This window comes from Sceloporus undulatus, chromosome 4 (genome assembly GCF_019175285.1).
Source record: "Sceloporus undulatus isolate JIND9_A2432 ecotype Alabama chromosome 4, SceUnd_v1.1, whole genome shotgun sequence".
Lineage (NCBI taxonomy): Eukaryota > Metazoa > Chordata > Lepidosauria > Squamata > Phrynosomatidae > Sceloporus > Sceloporus undulatus.
Window position 1 is genome coordinate 68,708,028 of NC_056525.1, and position 21,653 is coordinate 68,729,680.

Here is a 21,653-nt window from a genome sequence, read left to right on the forward strand (position 1 = left end):
AATATGCCCTAGATTGTTCTTGACCCAGATTGAGCTTTCTGTTTGCTCGCAAAAACTTGTGCAAGAAGTAGCAGCAACTTGGGGGAAATTTAGTTTCATTAGATCTCTTACTCTTGTGGACTTTGCCCCCCCCCCCCCAAGTTTTCTCATGGCCTTACACAGCCAACAGCTTCAAGTGTTCCCAATGAACCTCTCCACCCCATACTGAATGCTGATGTTGTGAATTAAGAAGGCTCAGTGGTATCACCTGTGTAAGATCAACTAACAAGTAGCAACAAAAGCTAAGGCAAATATGGCTGCTTATTTAGACATGAAAAGTACTGAAAATTGAAATAGCACTTCCAATCCCCAGAATAAGTGCTGCTTCAGACATAGAAGTGGAGAGCCTCCAGAAGGTTTTGCCTTAAAACTCCCAGCAGCTTGAGACCACATGGCTAATGGGCATGAATATTGTAGTCCCACAAAATTTGGCAAGCCAAAAATTCCCAGTCCCAATCGTTTTGAGGTCTAAATGAGGGTTTACTTATTGGAATTGACTCACTATCAGCATTTTCTTATTTCAAGACATGCATGTTTTTGTGCCCCCAGTGCCTCACTGATGTGTTTTACATCCTAGTTGTGCTGGTGCTTTCAAGCCAATAATCCCCTTCACACAATGCAGTTTGCCCAGTGCAACCTGCAGACCATTCTCTGAGAACCATCCAGTCAGGTTTTACACATTCCAGTCATAGTTCCAAGTTGAGAGAGCACAACTTTGGAAAGGGCACTTGCTAACCATGGCTGCTTCTTCTTTAGCCCCCGACAGTCCCGTGGTGCAGACACATCACCCCTCACGAGAAGAAAGTCATATGACCGGGGTCAGCCCATCAGGTGAGCATCTGAGTGTGTGTGTTTGTATGTATACATATGAGAGGAAGACTGTACATGCATGCCCAGTTAAGAGACGTTCTTGTGCTTTGCTTATGATCCAGGAATTACCTTATATACTCGGCTTTAAGTCAACCTCATGCATAAGTTGAGGGCAGATATAGGGGCCATAATTATGGATTTTGATCTGACCCATGGATAAGTCAAGGGTAAAACTAAGAGGCATGTAACAAAGGATATAAAGATGAAGCTAAGGAAAACTATGCCAGAGAATTTACAAAATTCTGGCAGGCATAACTGTTTGTGCTTTTCCAATCCAGGCATTCAAAAAGGTCAGAAGTGGAGCCATGGTGAAGAGCCTTTTGTCACTCTTATTTTTTTTTACCCATGGATAAGTTGGCCCAGTTATTTGGGATCAATTTTTTGACTAAATTTTCTAGACTTATACATAAGTATATACAGTATATTGTTCTGAGATGGAGGATCTAACAGTGATGACTGCAAGGAGTTAGTGGAAAAAATTCATTTCTCATCAGTGTAAATCACTGCATCTTTCTTTCTTGTCTAGAAACCCGGATGTTGGATTCACTCCTCCCTCATCCCCTCCTAGCAGACCACGGAATGACCGCAATGTCTTCTCTCGCCTCACCAGCAACCAGAGTCAAGGCTCGGCTCTAGACAAGTAAGACCAACTCTGAGACTTTGGGAGACTCTTACCACAGGGAAGAATGGAAAAACTGGCAGATACTGGTGCTAGAAATATTTTCCACTCACATCTCCCTAAACCCATAACAAAGAACTAAATGTCCCCGCCCCCCTCTGGCCACCTGATAGTTATTACATTTGTACTGGAATTAGTCCTGTTCCTCTCTCACCATGGTATTGATGTACAGTGACCATAGAGTTACCTTGAAGTCTCCCAAAATAAGTAGGGAGTCTGAGTGGCACTGTCACAATAAGCCTCTGAGTCAAGGTCCTCTTTCCAGGACCTGAGATCTTTATTAGTACTAAAAATAGAAGTGGTAGTTGTGTAACCTTTAAAACCTTTAAGATCTTGTTGAACTGTAAGTCCCAGCAGCCATAGCTGGCATAGGCAATGGTGAGGAATGCTAGGAGTTGCATTCCAGCAATATCTGGAGGGCTACATGATTCTTACCCCTGACTTAAAGCTAGAAAATCTTCACCATTGCTTCACTTCCCCCATGCTGTTTGGTGCTGAATGTGTGGAAGCTCTTTCTAACTATGTATGCAGCCTGTCAGGGCCATCTGTCTTTGTTGTCAATTTTTAACAACTTAAACTATCACTGCTTTTGGTCATTCTTGTCTTATCTTCCAAGTTTGAGTGGGTTTCATTTTGAATCTGTCGAATCTGTCAGCTTTTCTTCTGTTGTAACTTAATGCAAGGTCATTTCACTGTTAGGTGTAACATAATTGACACAGCAACAGTTTAATGTTGTGGGATGTCTTTTATCATATCATTCAGCCCAGGGGCACAATGTTGTCTACAAAGAAAAGGAAAGAATCTATTGGGACCTACCTGTGGGTAGCCAGCTGAAACATGTATTTTTATAGAGTGTCCTCTGTGAACACAGTGTCCATAATAAATGTAGCTGCTGGCTCCTTATCTGTGCCCAGGAGCTTTGGGTATGTATTCCTGGTGTGTGCATAAATCTAGATTCTGGTAGAATACAGGTCCTCATTCTGGAAGAGCTATACATGCACAAAAATTCATGGGGATCTTTTTCCCCCAAAACCTGTTTCTAGTCCTTGTATCTATAACAGTAGGTTTGCAAGTATGTGATGAATGCCTGGTAAAATCCCAAATGGTTTCTGTTCATGTCCCTCTACATCTGAGCCTCTTTCTGTCTGTGGTATGTTCTTTTTCTGCCCTGCTAGCTTGGATGCAATAACAACCTTCCCTTTTCTGTCTTCTTGCTGCTGCTTTTCCTTCTCCTGGTTTTATTACCCATAATCCTGCTAATTTTCTGTCCCCTAGGTCTGATGACAGTGACTCCTCTGTCTCGGAGGTGCTGAGGTATAAAACTTACTGTTTATTATATAACTCTTCAAGCTTTTCTCTTTTTTCATACTTTCCCCCTTCCCTGCATTTAAAATCTGCATGTGACCAAACCTTGTGTGGTGTTTCCTCTTTTGTGCCTGCTTCTGCTTTCTGAGCACTAGATTTGCTTCCTAGCTGTCTATAGAAAGCCAGCCCAACCTCATAGGTTACCTGGAGCAACATGGGTTTTCCCCATCCTGTAGTTGTTCTTGTTTTGTTCACACTGATGCCAGCAACTGCTGCCTGTATAGTCATGATACATGATACAGTATAGTTAAACACCAAGCTACCAATACACTTATATCTGAAAGCTTTAGTTTGTTTTCCCAGACCTTAAACGTTGCCAACTTGTAACATATCAGTTTGCTCTTGGACCACCAACATATATCTCCAGATAGTGCATGTGTGTTGTTGTAACCAAGAGTAGCTGCTAACTGGTTGCATGCATTGTCACTGTGCCATTATTTTAATGAATCTTGTTTTGAATGCTGGAGTTATTTATACTTCTGAGTAGTTACTAGTCCTCATGTTGTTAGAAAGAAGTTTGGGAAATGTGATGGCAACTCTTCTTCAAGGCTCAGAGTTCTTCCTTCCATAAAACTATGGTTTCTAGTGTACCATTGCAGTCCAATGCTCTAGCTCCATTTTTAAAAAATCCTCTGTTATATTATGGAAGCTAAATATAGTATATTTTTCTAACTTAATGCCTTCCAGCCTTATATTGTGAATATCTGAGAAGTTCTGAGCACAGAACAATGTACCACACAGTTATTCTGGTAACTAGATCTTGTGTTAAAGCAGCAATAGGCAGGATAATAATGCTTTTCCTTTCTTTTTAAATTGTTCAGATGTTGAACACCCTTTGGCATTACCCAGTCCCACTGAAGACAAATGTGTTTCATATCTTTGTCTATGTAAGGGAAGAAAGCCTGTTCTGTTAATTCAGTTCTTACCACCAGGAACACTTGGACACAGTACACAATTTCTTGTCCATAAATATCGACACTGAAAATGCATTTTAGAAGTCTTTGCTTTTTGGTAGCAGCTGTTGCTTTCATATCACCTGCAACTACAGGGTTGCCTAGGCCTCTAGTGAGCCCTCATTCTGACATTATGAGCATTGTCAGGCATAATATGTTATGATGGGAAAATGTTTTTTTAAAAAACTGTATATTATCACTTAGTCAAAGATTTGTTTTTAAAAAACCTTAAATATTTAAAATGTAATACAAGCTGATTTTTCCACTGGGTGGTCAGAAACCTTTACTATCTCACCCTTTGCTTGACTACTAATGGCCCGTACTTTCTCTTTGAAAATTGTATTTGTTCTTCAGTTTACTTCCTTTTCTGATCCCATTACTCAAATAGCATTAGCTAAACCTTCTAATGAGAGCAATTTCTTCCTGACCTTGCAATCCTATCCATGGTTAGGAAACCACTGATGAATAGGCATAAGGTGAATTTCTTGGGATGGGTACTAACCACAGCTGTAGAAATGTGTAGAATATGTAGTGGTGATGAAATTCCTTCTTGATAGTATCTCAAGTAGCCATAGGACTAGATCTGGAAGAAAAAACAACAACCCTGTACACTAGCTGTCACACTATTCAACTGTGGTAGTTCTTAACAGCTCACTTCACAAGTAGTTGACTGCCAAAGCCATTTATTTATTCATTAACTTTAACTTCTTACTGGATTTAAATATTTGTATTTCAGTTTTTCTGAGCTAGTTATGATCATTTATTTTTTGTCATCATCAATTTTGTGATGGTGAGTTGTTATGAAGAGTCAGTGTGGTGTAGTGGTTTGAGCATTGGACTATGACTCTGGAGAACAGGGTTTGAATCCCTGCTCAACCATGGAAACCCACTTGTGCAAATCACACACTCTCAGCCTCAAAGGAAAGCAAAGGCAAACCACCTCTGAAAAAGTCAGAAAACCCCATGAAACATTTGTCTTAAAGTCACTATATGATGGAAGTGACTTGAAGGCACACAACAAGCATTGTTATGGGCTCAATTTGGCATCTGTCTTTTGCAAGGCCAATGCTAAACTGAATGTTAAGATTTGAAAATTCTATGTGCCCCACTTAGGAAGCAGAGGTATGGTCCCCTCTTCCAGTTGTGAAATAGTCAAAACCATTGCTGGTGAGAGGCTGCTAATCTAGAATGTTTTCCTCTTATCCCCAACCCCTCTTTCCAGGACCTCCTCTGCTGCCCTCCCTGCTTGCCACAGCCAGCGTATACAGGGATAAAAACACTACATTGTGGCAGCTCATCCCAGTTCCCATGTGGCGCCTCTTTCTGCTTCAGCTCTTCTGCAATATTTCCAAGCTGGCTACAGAAAGAGAAAAATGGAACACTGCAGCTTCAGCAGACAATTTGAGCATTCCCTGTGTTTTCCATTTTCGTGCCCATTGCCCTCATTCTTTGTCTTGCTTCCAAGGCTTCAGGCTTTCCCAGTGCCTGATTGAATTGGGTCCAGTGTGTCAAAAGATACAAAACAAAGAAAGAGAATTCTGTGCCTCCTCACACCATGTCACCTTTAGACAACTGTTGCCTGTTTGGTTATCCCTTGTATTCCAATCAGAAAATGCATTCCACCTACCTACCTCAAGGATTGTTCCAAGCTTATCAGGCAAAATAAAAGGATTTCCATGTCAGCCAGAGTGTAATGAACTTGTTTCATGCACAACTCAGGTGGTGGTGTTCTCTGGTAGAGGTCCTGATTTGTTAAGGCAATAAGAGGCCCTTTCAGTTGACACATTTATAGTACTGTGATTCCATTTTACTTGCCAGGGCTTCAACTATAGAGACCTTTCTATCTGTCTGTCTGTCTCTCTATCTGTGTATGCACAGTATTTTGGTTTGGTGAAGCAGTAGAGCTCTCTGGCTGAAAATTCTAAGTTTCCCTCCTTAAATTGCAAATTTCAGGAGTCCACAGGATGGTACTATGGCAGTTAAAACTGTGTAGTGTCAAGGGGCCCAAGATCCTTGTATAATTTCCTTTCGGTATATCCATCTGAAACAGTTGATCTTCTACATTAACTAATATTACAGATCTTCTGAATCTTAGCAATTGTAAGCAAGAACAAAGTAGATGTTATTTACATGTTGAGGCCAGGGGCCTTTGGCTGCAGTGGTGTTAAATCAAAGCCATCTTACGTTTGATCCTGGTCTTGCACAAAGAAAATTTGATATTTCGTTTGGTAGGAATTTTGCATAAGGAAAATGACAAATGAAACTCTAGTGAATTTGAACTATTGATGAAGAAGGGACCCTAGCTCCATGCTAGAATGTCTGCTTTGCCTGCATAAAGTCTTAGCTCAGTCCCTAACATCTCCAGGCATTGCTGGAAAGACTCCTGTCTTAGCCACTCAGTCATTGTAGATGTTCTTGAATCAGGGGAAGATGTGACAGGCAACTTCTTATGTTCCATTGCTAAGGCAAATGACAGTCTGTGTATGAATTTTCTATGTGTATGTGTTAGAGTAGGTGTGTCAGCTTAAAGAATGGCATTAACACCAGTGAAAGACATCTCATCTCCCTTTATATTGCAGTGAGTTGGTCCCAGAATTTTACGATGAGCTTTTCAGCTTAATTTTGCATGTGCCTGCCTGTCTTTTTTCTTTGAGCTTGATGTGGATCTGGTCCTTTCAGCAGACCATGTCTTCTGAGCAGTGTGAATTCTCTGGTGCATGCTTGTTTGCTGTTAGGATGTCTAATTACTCTGGCTGCAAGATGCCCCTCTCTCAGTAACTCTCCTTTTCTCCCATGCAAGGGGCATCATTAACCCAGTGGGAGGCTCCAGGAGTGCCCGGACAGCCCCACTACAGTGCATCTCTGTGGCAGAGGGACACACCAAGCCTGTTCTGTGCCTGGATGCTACTGATGAATTGTTGTTTTCTGGATCCAAAGGTGTGTGTGTGTGTTTACAGAGAGGCAGGGATTGCCTCTAATGGCTTGGAACTAACTAACTCTGGTCCCAAAGTTCTGAGTGGACAGTTTTGAACAAGCTATCTATAGGTGTAGTTTTAAATATTTATAATACCCTTTAGAAATGTCACATTCTAATTTTTTTCTGGAACAGAGAAGCTGTCATATATTTATATATACATATGAAAAAATAGCCCAGAAAAAAAAAAGAAGAACTTGTATATTCTGGGCCATTCGGGCTTGATATTTTAGTTAAAATTATCTGCTTCTCATTTTACATGCTACATGCACACTTTTTTTTTTAAAAAAAAAAGTAAAGACACATATTAGTTACACTGGAGAAATATATTAGTTTTCACAGAACATAGTTTCTATTCTTGGATGAGAAACCAGATTAAGATTGTCACACCTGAAATGTTCTTCTATTTTCAAAGATCGAAGCTGCAAAATGTGGAACTTAGTGACTGGCCAGGAAATTGCCTCTTTGAAAGGCCACCCAAACAATGTTGTCTCCATAAAATACAGCAGCCATTCTGGCCTGGTATTCACAGTCTCTACCTCTTATATCAAAGTGTGGGACATTCGGGATTCTGCAAAGTGTATCCGCACTCTCACGTAAGTACTTGAATGATCTCCATTCCGTGCTTTAGAGTTCTTCCAAACTTTGATGTAGCCATTTAGGGATTTACAAATTGTGGGTTTTTTTCCTTAGCCATGGTTAGCAATAGTTAAATAATTTCTTACAAATTGAAATAGTGCTATTTCCCCCCAATATTAAAGTGTAATCCCATTTCCGTATTTCTTTGAATTTTAAAAAAAGTGCATACAAAAATTTGTACAAATCTTGTGCACAAATTTTATGCACATTTCTGTTAAAGTATGTATTTTATACACACATCCCCCTAATATATGTGGGTTTTTAAAAATATTTTCACTAGTCTATGCATTCTTGGGCCCATGTTTTGCTACCCTCCATTTTGTATGCAAGTTTTAATTAGATAATTTCAGAATTCAATTAAGTGTAAATTACGAACAGTAATTGTGTTACAGTTCATGTATAGGTTTGGGGTGTATAAATTAGATTGATTCACATTAAAATGTGGTCCAAGTGAATTTCTCCCACATCCCTACCTTACATGACAAGGCTAACTAAACTGTGTGATTGCTCACTTTGCCTTCAGTTGCTAAATAATTGCTAATACTTGGGTAGCATAATAACTCCTAGTAGTGACCACAGTTGCATTTTTTTACAACTTTGCATAAGGAGATATCTGATACCAGGTTACTCAAACACTTCTCTATTCATCCACTATGCAATAGGCTGGCTTACCAACCAGTCATGGATGCAACTTTGCTCCTCTCACAGCCAGTGGCCACAGACTGGCTTCAGAATACACAAGGATGCCACCAGCTAACTCACCACCACCATATTGCTACTTGGCTGCCTGCTTACATTCCCTATGCTTTAGGCAAGTAGAGTTTTATGCTCAGCTGATTTAAAACAGGTTGCAGCCTATGTCTGCAGTAGCTGCTAGTCTGGTGGCAGTTTTTCTATGTCATTTGCTTTCTGTAGAACTAGATGGGTGCTTCTGCAACATGCAGTCCCTTTTTTGTCATGAAGTCTCTCTCTGCATCCCTACCAAATTGCATCTTCACTGCTTCCCAATATCTACAAGCCAAACTATATGTGATACAACTTTTCAAAAAACAAAACAAAATACTGTAAAAGAGCCAGACTGGGAAATCCTCAGCTGAATCAGAACTAGAAAGGAAAGGAGTATTAAACCTTTGACTCCTGCTGTCCTGAAAGAAATCATAACCTCACACCAGCTATTTGCAGAGGGAGAAAACTTGGAATTCCAGTTGGGACTGTGACAAGAGCAAAATGTCACAGTCCAGCTTGGGTTCTTCATTGTTGCACACTTATACTGGCTGTGTATTTCTGAAAAACATTATGTGTCATGGCTATCTTGTCTATTATTAGACCTTTTGGTCTGTTCTTCAAGCTAGAAGGGAAAAAAGACTGTGATTCTTGAGTGTTTTTAGCTCTTCTAGTAGATAAAGGGAGGAAGGAAGAAATCCAAGTCATGAGCCAGCATTATCTCCCCACCCCCTGAGAACTGCTCCACAATTCTATGCATACTTCTGGGAAACTTCACTGTCTTTTGCCGTCTGTTTCAGTTTTAGTTTCACTTTTCTTTCTTTCTCAGTTCATCCGGCCAGGTGATTGCTGGTGATGCCTGTGCTGGAACCACTACCCGCACCATCACCAGTGTGCAAGGAGAGCACCAGATCAACCAGATTGCACTTAACCCCACAGGCACTACTCTTTATGCAGCCACTGGCAATTCTGTCCGCATCTGGGAGCTGAACAGGTCAGAGGGAAAACTGGGGTCCAGAATTACCTAACGTAGCCTTCCCTAATGTGGCACCTCACCCCCACCCCTAACATATTTGACTGCGACAAATGTGTTGGCTGCAAAAGAGGAATTGTTTTCCCACACATCTGGAGGGTACCAGATTGTAAAGGCTGATCTAGGGTACCTGTAAGCCTCTGACAGCATGTAATATGGGATACAAAGAGTGAGGGGAAATCACCAAAAGTATTCTTTCTATCTTGTAGATGTATCAGCAGCAGGGCAGGCAGAAAGGTTTAGGCTGCCTACCGTTCCAAGGTATTTTATCTGGGGTTGGTTCTAGACTTAGTCTTACTTATGTTAAACCAACTGATTCATAAGCAGCCATAAGTAAGGATGTCTGTCTGAACCTAGTTCAGTGACAACAGACTCTTGCTGTGTCTAATTCCTCAGCCCAAGTGGGGGGTAGCTGGGAACACTCAAAGTTCACCTCCTTTATGTTTAGGGTCTTTTGTATTTAAGTCTTTTGCCTGTGTGGGGAAAGAATATTTGGTTTCATATGCAAGAACCTACATGTTAGGTTCTCACTGGTATTTTCTTTCTGCCCTGGTTTCCTCTTTTGGCTAGGTTCCAGCCCATTGGGAAGCTGACAGGCCATATTGGTCCTGTTATGTGTCTCACAGTGAACAGGACTCCAAGCAACCATGACCTGGTCATCACAGGATCTAAAGATCATTATGTCAAGGTATTTGCCTTGAACAATGTTTTGCTGAAAACACTGTCTTCAGTGTCCTTAAGGGCATTGCTTGCTCTTTTTCTTTGGCAATACAGCCTCTCCCACCTATTAAATCTGTGCTTCTTATTTAGTTATTAGTGAGAAAAGACTAACATTTTCTCCCCATCATCTTCAATTATCAGACTTATTATCACAAATCACTAATATTTTCTGTGTCTGTGCTGGCATCTGATACATCTACCATTCTGCCTGAGTTGATCAATTCTCCAAGGCCATTAGTTATGAAACTAATCTGAAGTATTTTAGAGTGCAGGTCTAAGTCTGAGTGTACAGTGGGCCCTTAGTATCCACTGCGGTTTAGTTCCAGGACCCCCTGTGAATACCAAAATTCATGGATGTTCAAGTTGCATTAAATACAATGGTACAGTAAATAGTGTCCCTTATAAACAATGACAAAATCAAGGTTTGCTATTGGGCATATATCCTTTTTAGGAATATTTTCAAGCTGTGGATGCTTGAATCTGTGGGTAAAGAATCCATGAAGGCCTGAATGTACAATGATAGAGTAAAATGGTGTCCCTTATATAAAATGGCAAAATCAAGGTTTGTTTGTTTTTAATTTATATAGTTTTTAAATATTTTCATTCCATGGATGCTTGAATCCATGGATTAAAAATTCATAGATATGGAGAACTGACTGTACTAAATGAGTAAGTAAAGTAACCTATATTGGTCTAGAGCTGAAATCCACCCCATATTCTACATTTGACTTTAGCCGAAAAAGAATGTAGCTATTCTAAAAGCTCTTCAAGCTATTCTGGGTCTCACAACTAGCATTTATTGGCTCACTGCTCATTAGGAGAAGAGTGAATTGGAAGACAAAGTTGAGAAAATGCTAGTTTTTCTTCAAGTCCTTCTTCAAAACTAAAGTTCTCCTTCAGTCCTTCTTCAGAACTAAAGCAGGACACCAAGCCAACATTTATTGCTAACATTTACTGAGACAGAGTTTTGGTTGGTAGCTTGTCTCAAACCTTTTTTCCTTTTTCTTTTTTGGCAGATGTTTGAGATTGCAGAAGGGGTTGGTGGGAATGTTGGCCCTACTCACAACTTTGAGCCTCCACATTATGATGGCATTGAGTGCCTAGCTATTCAGGGAGATGTTCTCTTTAGTGGCTCCAGGGACAACGGGATCAAGAAGTGGGACCTGGAGCAGCAGGAGCTCATTCAGGTATGAAGAGACACAAGTACAGTGTCCCTGGTTATCCGCTGGGTTTGGTTCCAGGACCCCCTGTGGATATCAGTATTTGTGGATGTTCAAGTCCCATCCAATACAATGGCATAGAAAACATATAAAATGTCAAAATCAAAAGTATTTTCAAGCTGTGGATGCTTGAATCTGTGGATTAAAAAATCTGTGGATAAGGAGGGCTGACTGTATGCTTTGGGGTCAGGAATGGGAAGCCTCCAGCCTGTGAGCTTTGGTCAGGTCTGTTGAGACTCTCAAGTGCCATCCCTTGGAGAGGAATTCCCACTGCTATCTCAAATTATTGTATGCCAGTAACAATGGAGATTCCTTGGACGGGCCACATCCTTAGCACGTGCTTCCAGCTGAGTCCCAACATCAAGATTCCGTTGGCTGTTGTAAGCTCTGGCTGAGAACACTTCTTTTTTACCCTTTTCCATATTGCCATCACTTAAAAGACTATTTGAATTATTGGGAATAAGTCTCTTATGAAATAATTCTTCCGTATTTATTAGGTTTGTAAATGAAGCAACATGTCCTTGCAGTTACTGTGTCATCATAAACTTCAGTGTAACATGACATCCTGTAATGAGTGTCATTGTTTGATTTCCACTTCTTGTTTAATTTCCATTTAATTTCTCTGTCGTGCTTGGTTTTAAACCCCACCCCTCCCTTCCTCCTGTAGCCTTTGTGAGCAAAATTATTTGGTATGATGACAATGTGTTCTTGTTAATTCCAGTCATTCCCATTTCTGCTTTTAGCAAATCCCTAATGCACACAAAGACTGGGTCTGTGCTTTGGCCTTTGTGCCCAGCCGACCTATGCTGCTGAGCGCCTGCCGTGGTGGAACAGTGAAGGTCTGGAATGTTGATAACTTCACAACTGTTGGGGACATCAAGGGACATGACAATCCGATCAATGCCATCTGCACCAATTCCAAACACATATTCACAGCTTCCAGGTGAGTGTTTGAGCACTGGTTCCTCTTTGCCCTAGACAGCCATTCTCAAAACCCTTTATTTACTCAGTCCAAGTACTTCTAGCTAGACTGTTCAGTATAGAAGGTTTAATTAAAAGACAAACTGTTTGTAGCCCCTTAGCTATTAATTGCTATTAATTGAACCCTCCATGATATCCAGTCAGCACTATGGAATCTGCTGAAGCCAATGGCTGTGAGTCCTTGTAACGAAGGAGTAGAATCTCTGTGAAATTTCATTTGTTTATAACTTTCTTATATGTCTGCAGGGAGATTTTGGGCTGTGCAGATCGCTTCTTTATTCATACAGTGATACCAAAGAGAGATTTCTAGCACTGCTCATTAAAAAATTGTGCTTTGCTATATAGACAATGACTAGTACTTGGGCAACTTTTTTTGAAAAGTTACTTTGCTGGCCAATACAGAGTAAGATAGCTTATCTTGGTAATCACTAACCAAGAGGAGAGTTAGAGGGGCATTTCGTGCCATTGTCACAGAGGGATTCTGGCAGAGCTGGGAGTAGAGTAGATGTACCAAAAGCTTGGCAGGTGGGCATCCCCTGGGAGGGCAGTCCAGATCATACCACTCAGTTTCTTCCTTATGGAGTCTCTGGTCTCCTCTTTTCCGATCATGTTACTTTTTTCCTTTTCTGTCTTTTCTCTTGTGTTCTCTTTCTCTGTCTCTTTCTCTGTGCCACAGTGACTGCCGGGTAAAGTTATGGAATTACGTGCCTGGGCTCACCCCCTGCCTTCCACGACGTGTCCTTGCCATCAAGGGCCGTGCCACCAGTCTGCCTTGACCCTCCTCCTGTCTTCTTCTTCTCTCCTGCTTACTTTTTCTTACTCTGTTTTCCCTCCCCCACTTCTTTCTGTACCCTACCCCTCTCTCTGCGAGCTGATCTCAGCTACTTCCTAACGGTATGCAATGATTACTTGCTTTTCTTTCCTTTTAGGGCAGCATGTGAAGGTGTTTTCCAAGGGAGGCATGACTCCCTACTAGTCCACCTCCAAAGTAGAAATCCTTTCTCACTCTGCTCCCTGATTTGCTGTCACAGTCACATTGCTAAAGCTGCATGCTTCACTTAGCAGTCTGCCCCAGTCTGTGAAATAAAAGAAACTTACTTCTATCAGAAGTTCTATCAAACTGGCTCACGTTTGATATATAAGGGTCACTGGTAATTCAGTGAAAGGGGCACATGGTTTTCTGAGGTGGCACTCCAAGCCATCTTCCTTTGTAGCCTTGTTCTGCAGTAAGCAAAGGTATTGGAATTCCACAAATAGAAGAGCTTTTGGGAATCATAAAAGGACAAAAAGAAATGAGAGAGGCCAAGATCTTTTTGTCTATTATTATTACTGCTTACGGACACACTAACATAACCTGATGTTACAGACTGTCGTTAAATGGAATGTCATGTTAAACATGCTTTTTAAAAAGCATGCCTAAACTGGCCCATTTTAGTTTGAAGGAAAAAGCAGTTGCACAGGAATCTGGAGGAAGGATGCAAATAGCAGCTGTTGAGGGATTTGGAACAGGAAATCAGTATGAAGCATGAATCAACTTGGGGACCCCCAAAGCTGCTTTTCTTCAGAAAGCTTTATGCTTCAGAATGAATGCGGCCAAGAAAGCATGCCTTTTACAAGCATCTAGTCTTGTCCTATGTCTCCCCTTTCCCCTTTGAACTTTACAGGTTTCATATTCTTACTTTTTCCCCCCCTTGTTCCCCAGTGACTGGACAGTGAAGCTCTGGAGTGCAAGGAAGCTACAGAAGAGCAACATCTAGAAGCTGGGAAAAGACTAGACATGATGACCACAGTGGGGATTACAAGAAGGCAGAGGCAGTGCCCTTGTGGAGCCATCTTTTCTGGGGCTAAAATGTAGTATTTAGCTTCACACTGGAATATCATATGCTTGAAGCTTTGGGAACAGATGGCAGGCTGGTTTTTAGGTATTATGTATACCAGCATGTGTTTGGGTTAGGTGGTGCAAAGAAATCTCCTTTCCTTTACCATTTTCATGTGTGGTAGGAATTTGCAATGTTAACAGAAAGATAAAATGAAATCATACTTGGAATTGCTAACAAGGGAAGAAGGTGAGACATTTGAAAGTTTCTCAAGTCATCAGAATTCATTCACCACGTAAATAGACCTCTGCTAAGATGGATGACAGGCTCTGCAAAATACATTATTTTCAATTTATAGGCCAGAGATTTTATCAAGGAAAGAGGAGAAAGATTTTTGCCGTATCCCACCATATCTTAAAGAGTTATGCCTACAATCTCCTGTTACCAAGATTATAAGGTCTATCAGTGAAACTGACAGGTAGCAATCTAAGCATGCTAACTGCTTGTATGGCTGATTGTCAGGTTTTAGAGAATATTTCTTGCTCTAGTTAGATATTTCATATATTGTTATTTTTAAAGGGGGAAGGGTGGGGAGAAGTGATGACAAAAGTGCTACCTTGATTTGATCACATGTGAGGTATTTCTGTTTTCACTCCAAAAAATAGAACTTGCCCAAAAGGTTTTCATTTTGAGTTACCAGCTGACTGACATATTGCTTTTTGCATGTTAAAAGAACACAAATCCATTGTTACATTGAGAACTACAACACTGGTGAGTTATCTTCTGTGGCATCAGGATTTTTTTTTTACAGATTAATTTCTGTACTTCTGCCTCAAACCAGAGGTTATAACACAGGACACTTATTTTCATTGTTCTGAATATGCAACAAAAAAAGTCTTCAGCTTCTGGAGTATACTTTGGAGTATACTTTGGATTCTCACTCTAAAATTCTTCTCAAGTTGCCTGGCAAATTCAAAAACATTTTAGATTGCAGAGCTGTTCACTTTGCTCTCTTCCAGTCACAAAATGGATGTTGTTATAGAAAATTATCCTTTCCCCTCAAATGGAGAAAGGACCCTTTTGTCTGGGAACAGAAAAGTATGTTTATCATGGTGGTGGTGGTGAGCTTTCCCTTCAGCTTTCAAGCAGGATAAGAAACTGGGACCTCCTTACAAGGATATGGCAATACATCCTGGAGGGAAGAATAGACTTTCCCTTGAAGAAAAAGAGCCTGTGACCTTAATCCCACTATCCCATTGTCTCCTTTTGTTTACATCTATTTGAAACGCAGAGATATTGGCTTGTTCATATTTATATTCTTGTTGTCATAAGGAAAATAATCAGGAGAGGCTTGCCTCTCTATGCTTCACTCAGCTTGAATTTCCCTGTACGTTTTTCAGCCCACTTGAGTTTACCAATGGGCAAGCACTTGGTGTAAGAATCACTCTGTGAAGGAAGGAGCAGTTTTCACCAGTGTGGAACATAGCAGAGCTGCTCAGACCTCCCCAAGAAATTTATCCTTTCCCTCACTTGGATGGTAGTATGTTTTATACTTAAATTCTCATCACACATCGGATTAAATTCACCTCATGGCCAGAAGACTTGGGAAAAGCAGGACATTGATATGGACAAGCAGGTTGAAACAATCTTGCCTCCTGGATGCTTCAGGCTATTTGACAGCATTGTCCCTGGTTTGTATGAGTCTTTTGCTCTAAGAAATTGGGCTGGATGTGAACTTTGTCCACTTACAGACAGTGCGAAGACCCCACTTCTATATGGTGAAGCTGTGGATTCTTCCATCTGAGTAGGAAGTTGTACTGTAATTTTGTATGAGTGTTTAAAAGGTTCTGCATATTGTCTTGTGCATTATTTGGGGAGGGGGGGTAGCAGGATGGAGAGGGGTTTGCATATGAGTGAGTTATTCAAAGAGGATGAGGGCTTGTTTTGAGTTAACCTACCTCATGGTCTAAGGTATTTGGGATTTTTGTTTGTCTGTTTTTCATGTCAATGAAACTTGAATTGGTCTGGGGAACGCACATTAATACTGACCCTGGTTTCTCAGTTTAAGAGTTCAAACAACAAAATCAAGGCAAGTTGTGAACAGCTGGCTCAGTGCTTTCTCTTCACAGCTGGTTGGTTGGTTATGTTCAAGTCCAAGATTGGTTGTATTTCCACCAACTGCACCATTTTAATAAGCTGTTCTTAAATATTATGCCTGTTACTTATTGAATCATGTTGTCTTTTAAATCTTTTGACCTGTCATTCTGGACTGAGATAGGAGCGGACTCAGATGTTTAAGGCTTGGAAGAGATACCGTCTTCCACTGATAATGAAATAGGCACAATCCCCATTCCCCTCACATAGCTACCTAAGCTATTTGGCTGGTATTTAGGGAAGCTTGTAGTCACCTGTGAATGTTTTTTACCTGCAAAAACTTAGGAATAGATTGTGAATTAGCTGCACACATTTCACCTAAAGCCTTCCTATATTTTTGTAGGAGGCTTGTGTAGAATAAAGAATATGAAATGTCCTATAAAATAATACTTGAGATAACTGAATCAGTCTGCCATAGGGCACTGTTCTTATCTGTTAAATTATTGACCATATTGCCATACAGTCCCATGTGTCTCCTCATACTGAAGAAACCCCAGGCACTCTTTATTTCTTTTCCTTTTCCTTTCATTCTTTTTACTCCTGTTCCCATGGATGTGGCAGAAAGTGCAAATCTCTAGAATTGGAAATTGGGTACAATCTGGGAAGGCCATTTTATTGGAATTAAGTAGCGTTTGCCCTCCTGGGAATAGTACTTGAAGCACATGGTGGAAAGGATTAAAAATAACAAAAGCTGAAAATCTCATCTATTTCAAGTGGCCTATTGATGTTTATCAATAGGACACTGTAATGAGACTCTAGGGTGGCTTTATATAATCTTCTTAGGTCATCCAGCAACACTGGGAGATTTCAGCCATACTAATATGGTGTCCCAAAGGCACAACTTTTCAATTAAAAGAGGCCTCATGGTGATAGAGTAATGTACAATTTCCTTGCATTCCAAAAAGAGGAACTGTAGGGAAGGTCCTTATGCACATAAATAACCTAAGACTTGGCTGCTTACTGCACCAGTTGGTCTCTGTGTACTAAACTTTGTTTCAAAAAGCACGTGCCTTTTCTTGGCCTGAAAGGGTTTTTTGTTTTGTTTTTGGTGGGTATTTTTAATAAAAGGCTGGTGCTTGTTTGGGGATTCTGTGAGGAGCTGTATCATCTGGCATAATGGTCTTTTGTGTGGGTGGGTGTGAATGTATGTATGTATGAAAGGATAAGGTATGTACTATTTTATACCTCTGTGTAAATACTGTAAGTTATTTAAGGTTCTGGGTGTACATGGTTTTCCAATGAACGTGTTTGTTTTCCCTCTTATTAAATAAATTTATGAAAATGAAATCTGAAAATAGTTTTTAAAAAAATAAGAAGGGGCACTAGTGATATGGTAAGAACAAAAGGCTTTCTGAATAGTGTGAAGACAAGTGATGAACAATTTGCTTTCTGATACAGGTTTGAGAAAGTGACTCATATCCAACAGAAAATAACAGACAACACCAGAAACAAATTGACTAAGCAGACCCAAATCTTTTTCATAATTAAATAGTACTTCTGTACTTAAACTAGGGCAGGCATTTGGGGCTCAAATAAAACACTGAGTATTTCCAAAAGAGAAATGAAGGCTGAAGCATCAATTGGAACATGAAATTTAAACGATGTATTCTATCCAACATAAGGTGTCCAAACACATTTAACACTGTTGGTTGCGGATAACCATTACAGATACAGGCACTTCAGAGGCAAAACTCATACAACTTGATTAATACCATAGGCAACATTTGCTACAGTCACTGTACATCCTCGCTCATCATGTACCATTATTAGTGGTTTGGCTTTCCTAGTTTACCACAGAAACAAAGACAAGGATTATGGCGAGCCAGGTACTTGGAAATGGCTCTGTAGTAAGCAGTAGAAAGCTAAAGCAGGGGTCTGCAAAAGCTAAAGAGATGGAATAACATATATTCTTGTTAAGCAAATCTCCATTGACACTTTTAAAAATAAAAAAAGTTTCTAGCCCTTAAAACTAGGAAACTGGGCTAACCCATGGTTGGAAGAATATCTCAAAGTTTCAGAATCCCATGGAATAACAGAAAAGTGTTTTTTCTAGAAGTTAGGGAATGGAACTTTGTTTTCTTTCATGCCTCTGCTCTTTCCCATTACTATGAATCCAAAATTATTGTCTTGAGTAATTTTAATATTAACAAGATACTGAATTCAGTTTGCTGTGGCAGACTAAACACCCAGTCTTCAAAGTGGCTGGAAACAGCTTTATTTTGCCCCTATTGTTTCACCACTATTGCTAGACTTAAACCAATCTTTTGACAAAAAGTATATATGAAGAGAGATGACTGCTTCCACGAAGTGATTAGGGCCAGACACCTACAAAAACAGAGCAAAATGTTATGTTTCACCCATGAAAATGGGACTCCTTTTGAACACAATTCTCATTAAAACTAAAAATAAGGAATTTGTAGTTCATCCACAAAACCAAAGAGATTGAAAATCTTCTGAATTACAGCACCCTCCACAGGAAGGCAGAACTGTAGAGGTGGGATATATAAGTTTAAACTGCATTCAGCAAAGCTTATTTGAGTTTATGGCTGTGTGCTCCAACACACAGTTTTATGTAAGAATAAGGAAGAGAGCAGGGGATCTAAATCTAACCACTGGAAGAGCTGATACAACAGAAACATTCCATGCAAACAAGAGATGGTTCTTCCCTTGCTTTCATAACCTACAGGCACCCCAAGATGTTTCTAGCACACACAGAAATGAATAAATAAGCATGTAAGGAAACACTAGTTAGTGCGGAAGCTTCTTAATGTCCTTTCCACTCTACACAGCATAAGAAACCCAAGTGTTGGGTGGTAAATCCATTATATCAGTTGATCGTAAGAGCAAGGGGAAATTCTAATGTATACTCTTCTACAGGCTTCTGGGAGTTTTATATTCTCCTCTGAGAATTGAATGTTATCTCAAACAACAAAGGTAGTAGTAGTAGTAGATTCAAGATCATGCTTGGTCCAAATCCTTCTCATTCTGAAACCTGACGCACTAGGTAGTCAGCCTGCTGACAATGCCAAATGCAAGGTGGGTGGATTCAGTGGCCTCTAGACTTGAGTAATGATTTCACCATTTTCGGGCACGTAGACTTGCACAGGGGCTCCTTCCGGAGAGCATTTCAAGATATGGATACGGTGTGCCTGTAAGATTCAAAACAAGACATTTAATGGAAGTGCCCACTAGGAACAACTCCACTGCCATTAGAGAGAAATTCCTTCATTAATAAAGTATTAAAACACACACCAGAATTTGAACATTAATCATTGCCTTGCCACAGATTTAGTTTGATGTCAATTGATCTGATTATTGGGCAGCTTCTGAGCTCCAGTGACTGTACAGTGGATTATGTAGACAAAAGCTGCTGCCGCACTGTAGAAATAAAGCAGTTTGGCACCACTTTAACTGCCTCGATGACTCAATGCTGTGAAATTATGGGATTTGTAGCTTTGTGAGATACTTAGCCTTCCCTGTCAGACAGCTCTGGTGCCACAACAAACTACAAATCTCAGAAGTCCATAGCATTGAACCATGCATGTTACAGTGATGTCAAACTGCTTTATTTCTGCTGTGTGGCAGCAGCCAAAGACATACAAATGTGGAGTTCAGAAATCTGTCTCTTTCTGAGACAGAGAGATCCTAGAGGAGACCAAACTTGCTTGATTAAAATTTCATTGCTCCTGTCTAGGAGTGGGGAAGTAGGCACTGAACAGGATGGGAGGAATCCAAAAGGCAAGCTCTCACTTGTATGGTTTGGGCCTCTTCCCTGTGCCTCAGGCTAGGGAGATGCCCAAAGAGGAGAGGGAGATATATTCCATTGTGCAACAGTTTCATACATCTAGAGGACATCATTCATGAAGGCATGCAGAACACCTTTCTGAATATATTCCCAAGGAATATAGAAAGTACAAAATTCCCAAAAGAGACTGCCTTTGTAACCAACCCTCAAAACAATGGACCATCACCAACATCTCACATCGAACAGCCTCTCTGAGGAACATGTAAATAAGGAGTTCACAAATTGGTGGATTACTGGATTTTAGCTGAGACTAACAGGAAGGGAGTTCAGAAGAAAAGTATACAATAGTTATGTGTTATATATTAGCTGGATAGAGGACATAAATAATCTCTCCCTTTAACACAAACATTAGGCAACTCGTTAGGCTTTGAAATAGACATTCCCAATTCATGAATAATTTTGAAAGCTCGGTTTTCAATTACAAATGTCCATATGGAATTACGGGTAATTTAAGCAGCCTAATGGTTGATGAGAAAGAACTTTAACCATCCTTTCTGCTCCTCACTGTATTTCTGCTCTAGAGTCCTCTCTCCCAGCACTACTTTTTCGGGGCAGGCAGGAAGCGGCACGGGGGCACTTACATGCATTAATCATCAGTTAGCCCTAAGTGTGTTCACCCACAAACAAATGTTTTGGGGGGCCCTAAAATATACTGCCCTCTCTAAAAAAAATATTGCTCATATTCTTTGCAACTTGTCCTCAGCTAATACTCTAGTTGGCTTCTTCAACAGGCAGGATCCTACACCACACAGGCACATCTGGGAAAGTGTCATCGGGTCTCTTTTCCCAGCTGTAGTACTACAGTACGCCTTCTGGGGGGTGGAAGACAGGGAGAGAAGTTGTGCAAGAATATACTGAATGCATCCTTCATCACCACTCAAAAAAGCACTTATACTCTGAACCCCAGGTCATCGAAAGGACTCTGGCCATTGGCTCCTGCTTTTGTTGTATTGCTTTCATGGAAGAGCCTGAGTCCCAAGTTTAGAATGCAAGACTGCGTGATTTGTAATGCTCACCTTCAAAATGAAGCCTAAGCTGTATGCTTCCAAGTCCCTCTGATCACCCTCCAGCTGTCCCTCTTACTTGTCCTGGCAGCAGTGCCAGAAAAATGTTCTCACTGAATGCCACTCTTCCCCCTCTGGTACTCCAAAAGTCAGGGACCTTGGTTTTCCAGGCACCTGGGGGGAAGATCCTGTACCAGGATCCTGGCACCTGGGATGCTGTTTCTGCACCTGCCCAGAAGGCACTAGTGAGGGAGGCAGGAAGACACCCCCTTTCTGGAACAGGAGGACATGGGTTTGGGGAAAAGGGGGGGGGGGGGGTATTGTTGCTACCTCCACCTTAGCTAAGAGAATGGGAAAGTGGGAATTTAGCACCCCAGGGAGGTTGAAAATCAGATTCTGCCACACTCCCAATTATGTCATCAGACAGTCAAACAAATGTAGTCTGAACTTGACTCAGAATAAACTGAGCTATTATATGGTTTAGAGGGAAAATAAATTGGTTGGCTCAGCCCAGTTCCAAATCAAACTGCAAGGACAGGTACCCGTTGCTCATTGTTTTCTTTCACTTAGGTGTCATCTTCCTGGAAACAGCAATTTTATCACATGATCTGTGAAATGTAGCTATATGTAAACCCTCAGGCCCGTAGCTAGGCCTTTAGGGGCCCTGGGGCAGAAAG

At 40.7% G+C, this 21,653-nt stretch overlaps 2 protein-coding genes across 6 annotated transcripts in view; one reads left to right on the plus strand and one right to left on the minus strand.

Moving 5' to 3' along the window:
* Positions 1 to 17,446, plus strand: part of KIF21B (kinesin family member 21B) — a 93,972-nt gene extending 76,526 nt beyond the window's left edge. The window contains exons 26-36 of one of the 5 annotated variants that reach the window (XR_006103500.1): positions 796 to 870; positions 1,436 to 1,549; positions 2,864 to 2,902; positions 6,707 to 6,843; positions 7,296 to 7,476; positions 9,072 to 9,236; positions 9,846 to 9,963; positions 11,012 to 11,182; positions 11,959 to 12,158; positions 12,873 to 13,090; positions 13,899 to 17,446. Coding sequence is in view for 4 of the 5 variants with exons in the window: in XM_042463026.1 (XP_042318960.1) it covers positions 796 to 870; positions 1,436 to 1,549; positions 2,864 to 2,902; positions 6,707 to 6,843; positions 7,296 to 7,476; positions 9,072 to 9,236; positions 9,846 to 9,963; positions 11,012 to 11,182; positions 11,959 to 12,158; positions 12,873 to 12,972 (1,300 nt within the window). In the remaining variant the exon portion in view is untranslated. Of the gene's footprint in view, positions 1 to 795; positions 871 to 1,435; positions 1,550 to 2,863; positions 2,903 to 6,706; positions 6,844 to 7,295; positions 7,477 to 9,071; positions 9,237 to 9,845; positions 9,964 to 11,011; positions 11,183 to 11,958; positions 12,159 to 12,872 lie in introns of all 5 variants that reach the window. The other 4 variants (XM_042463026.1, XM_042463029.1, XM_042463027.1 and 1 more) reach the window with 4 other exon arrangements.
* Positions 17,447 to 17,713: 267 nt separating this feature from the next.
* INAVA (innate immunity activator) overlaps positions 17,714 to 21,653 on the minus strand; it is a 56,760-nt gene continuing 52,820 nt past the window's right edge. The window contains exon 10 of the mRNA XM_042464164.1: positions 17,714 to 19,316. Coding sequence (XP_042320098.1) covers positions 19,224 to 19,316 — 93 coding nt within the window. The 3' untranslated portion in view covers positions 17,714 to 19,223. The remainder of the gene's footprint in view (positions 19,317 to 21,653) is intronic.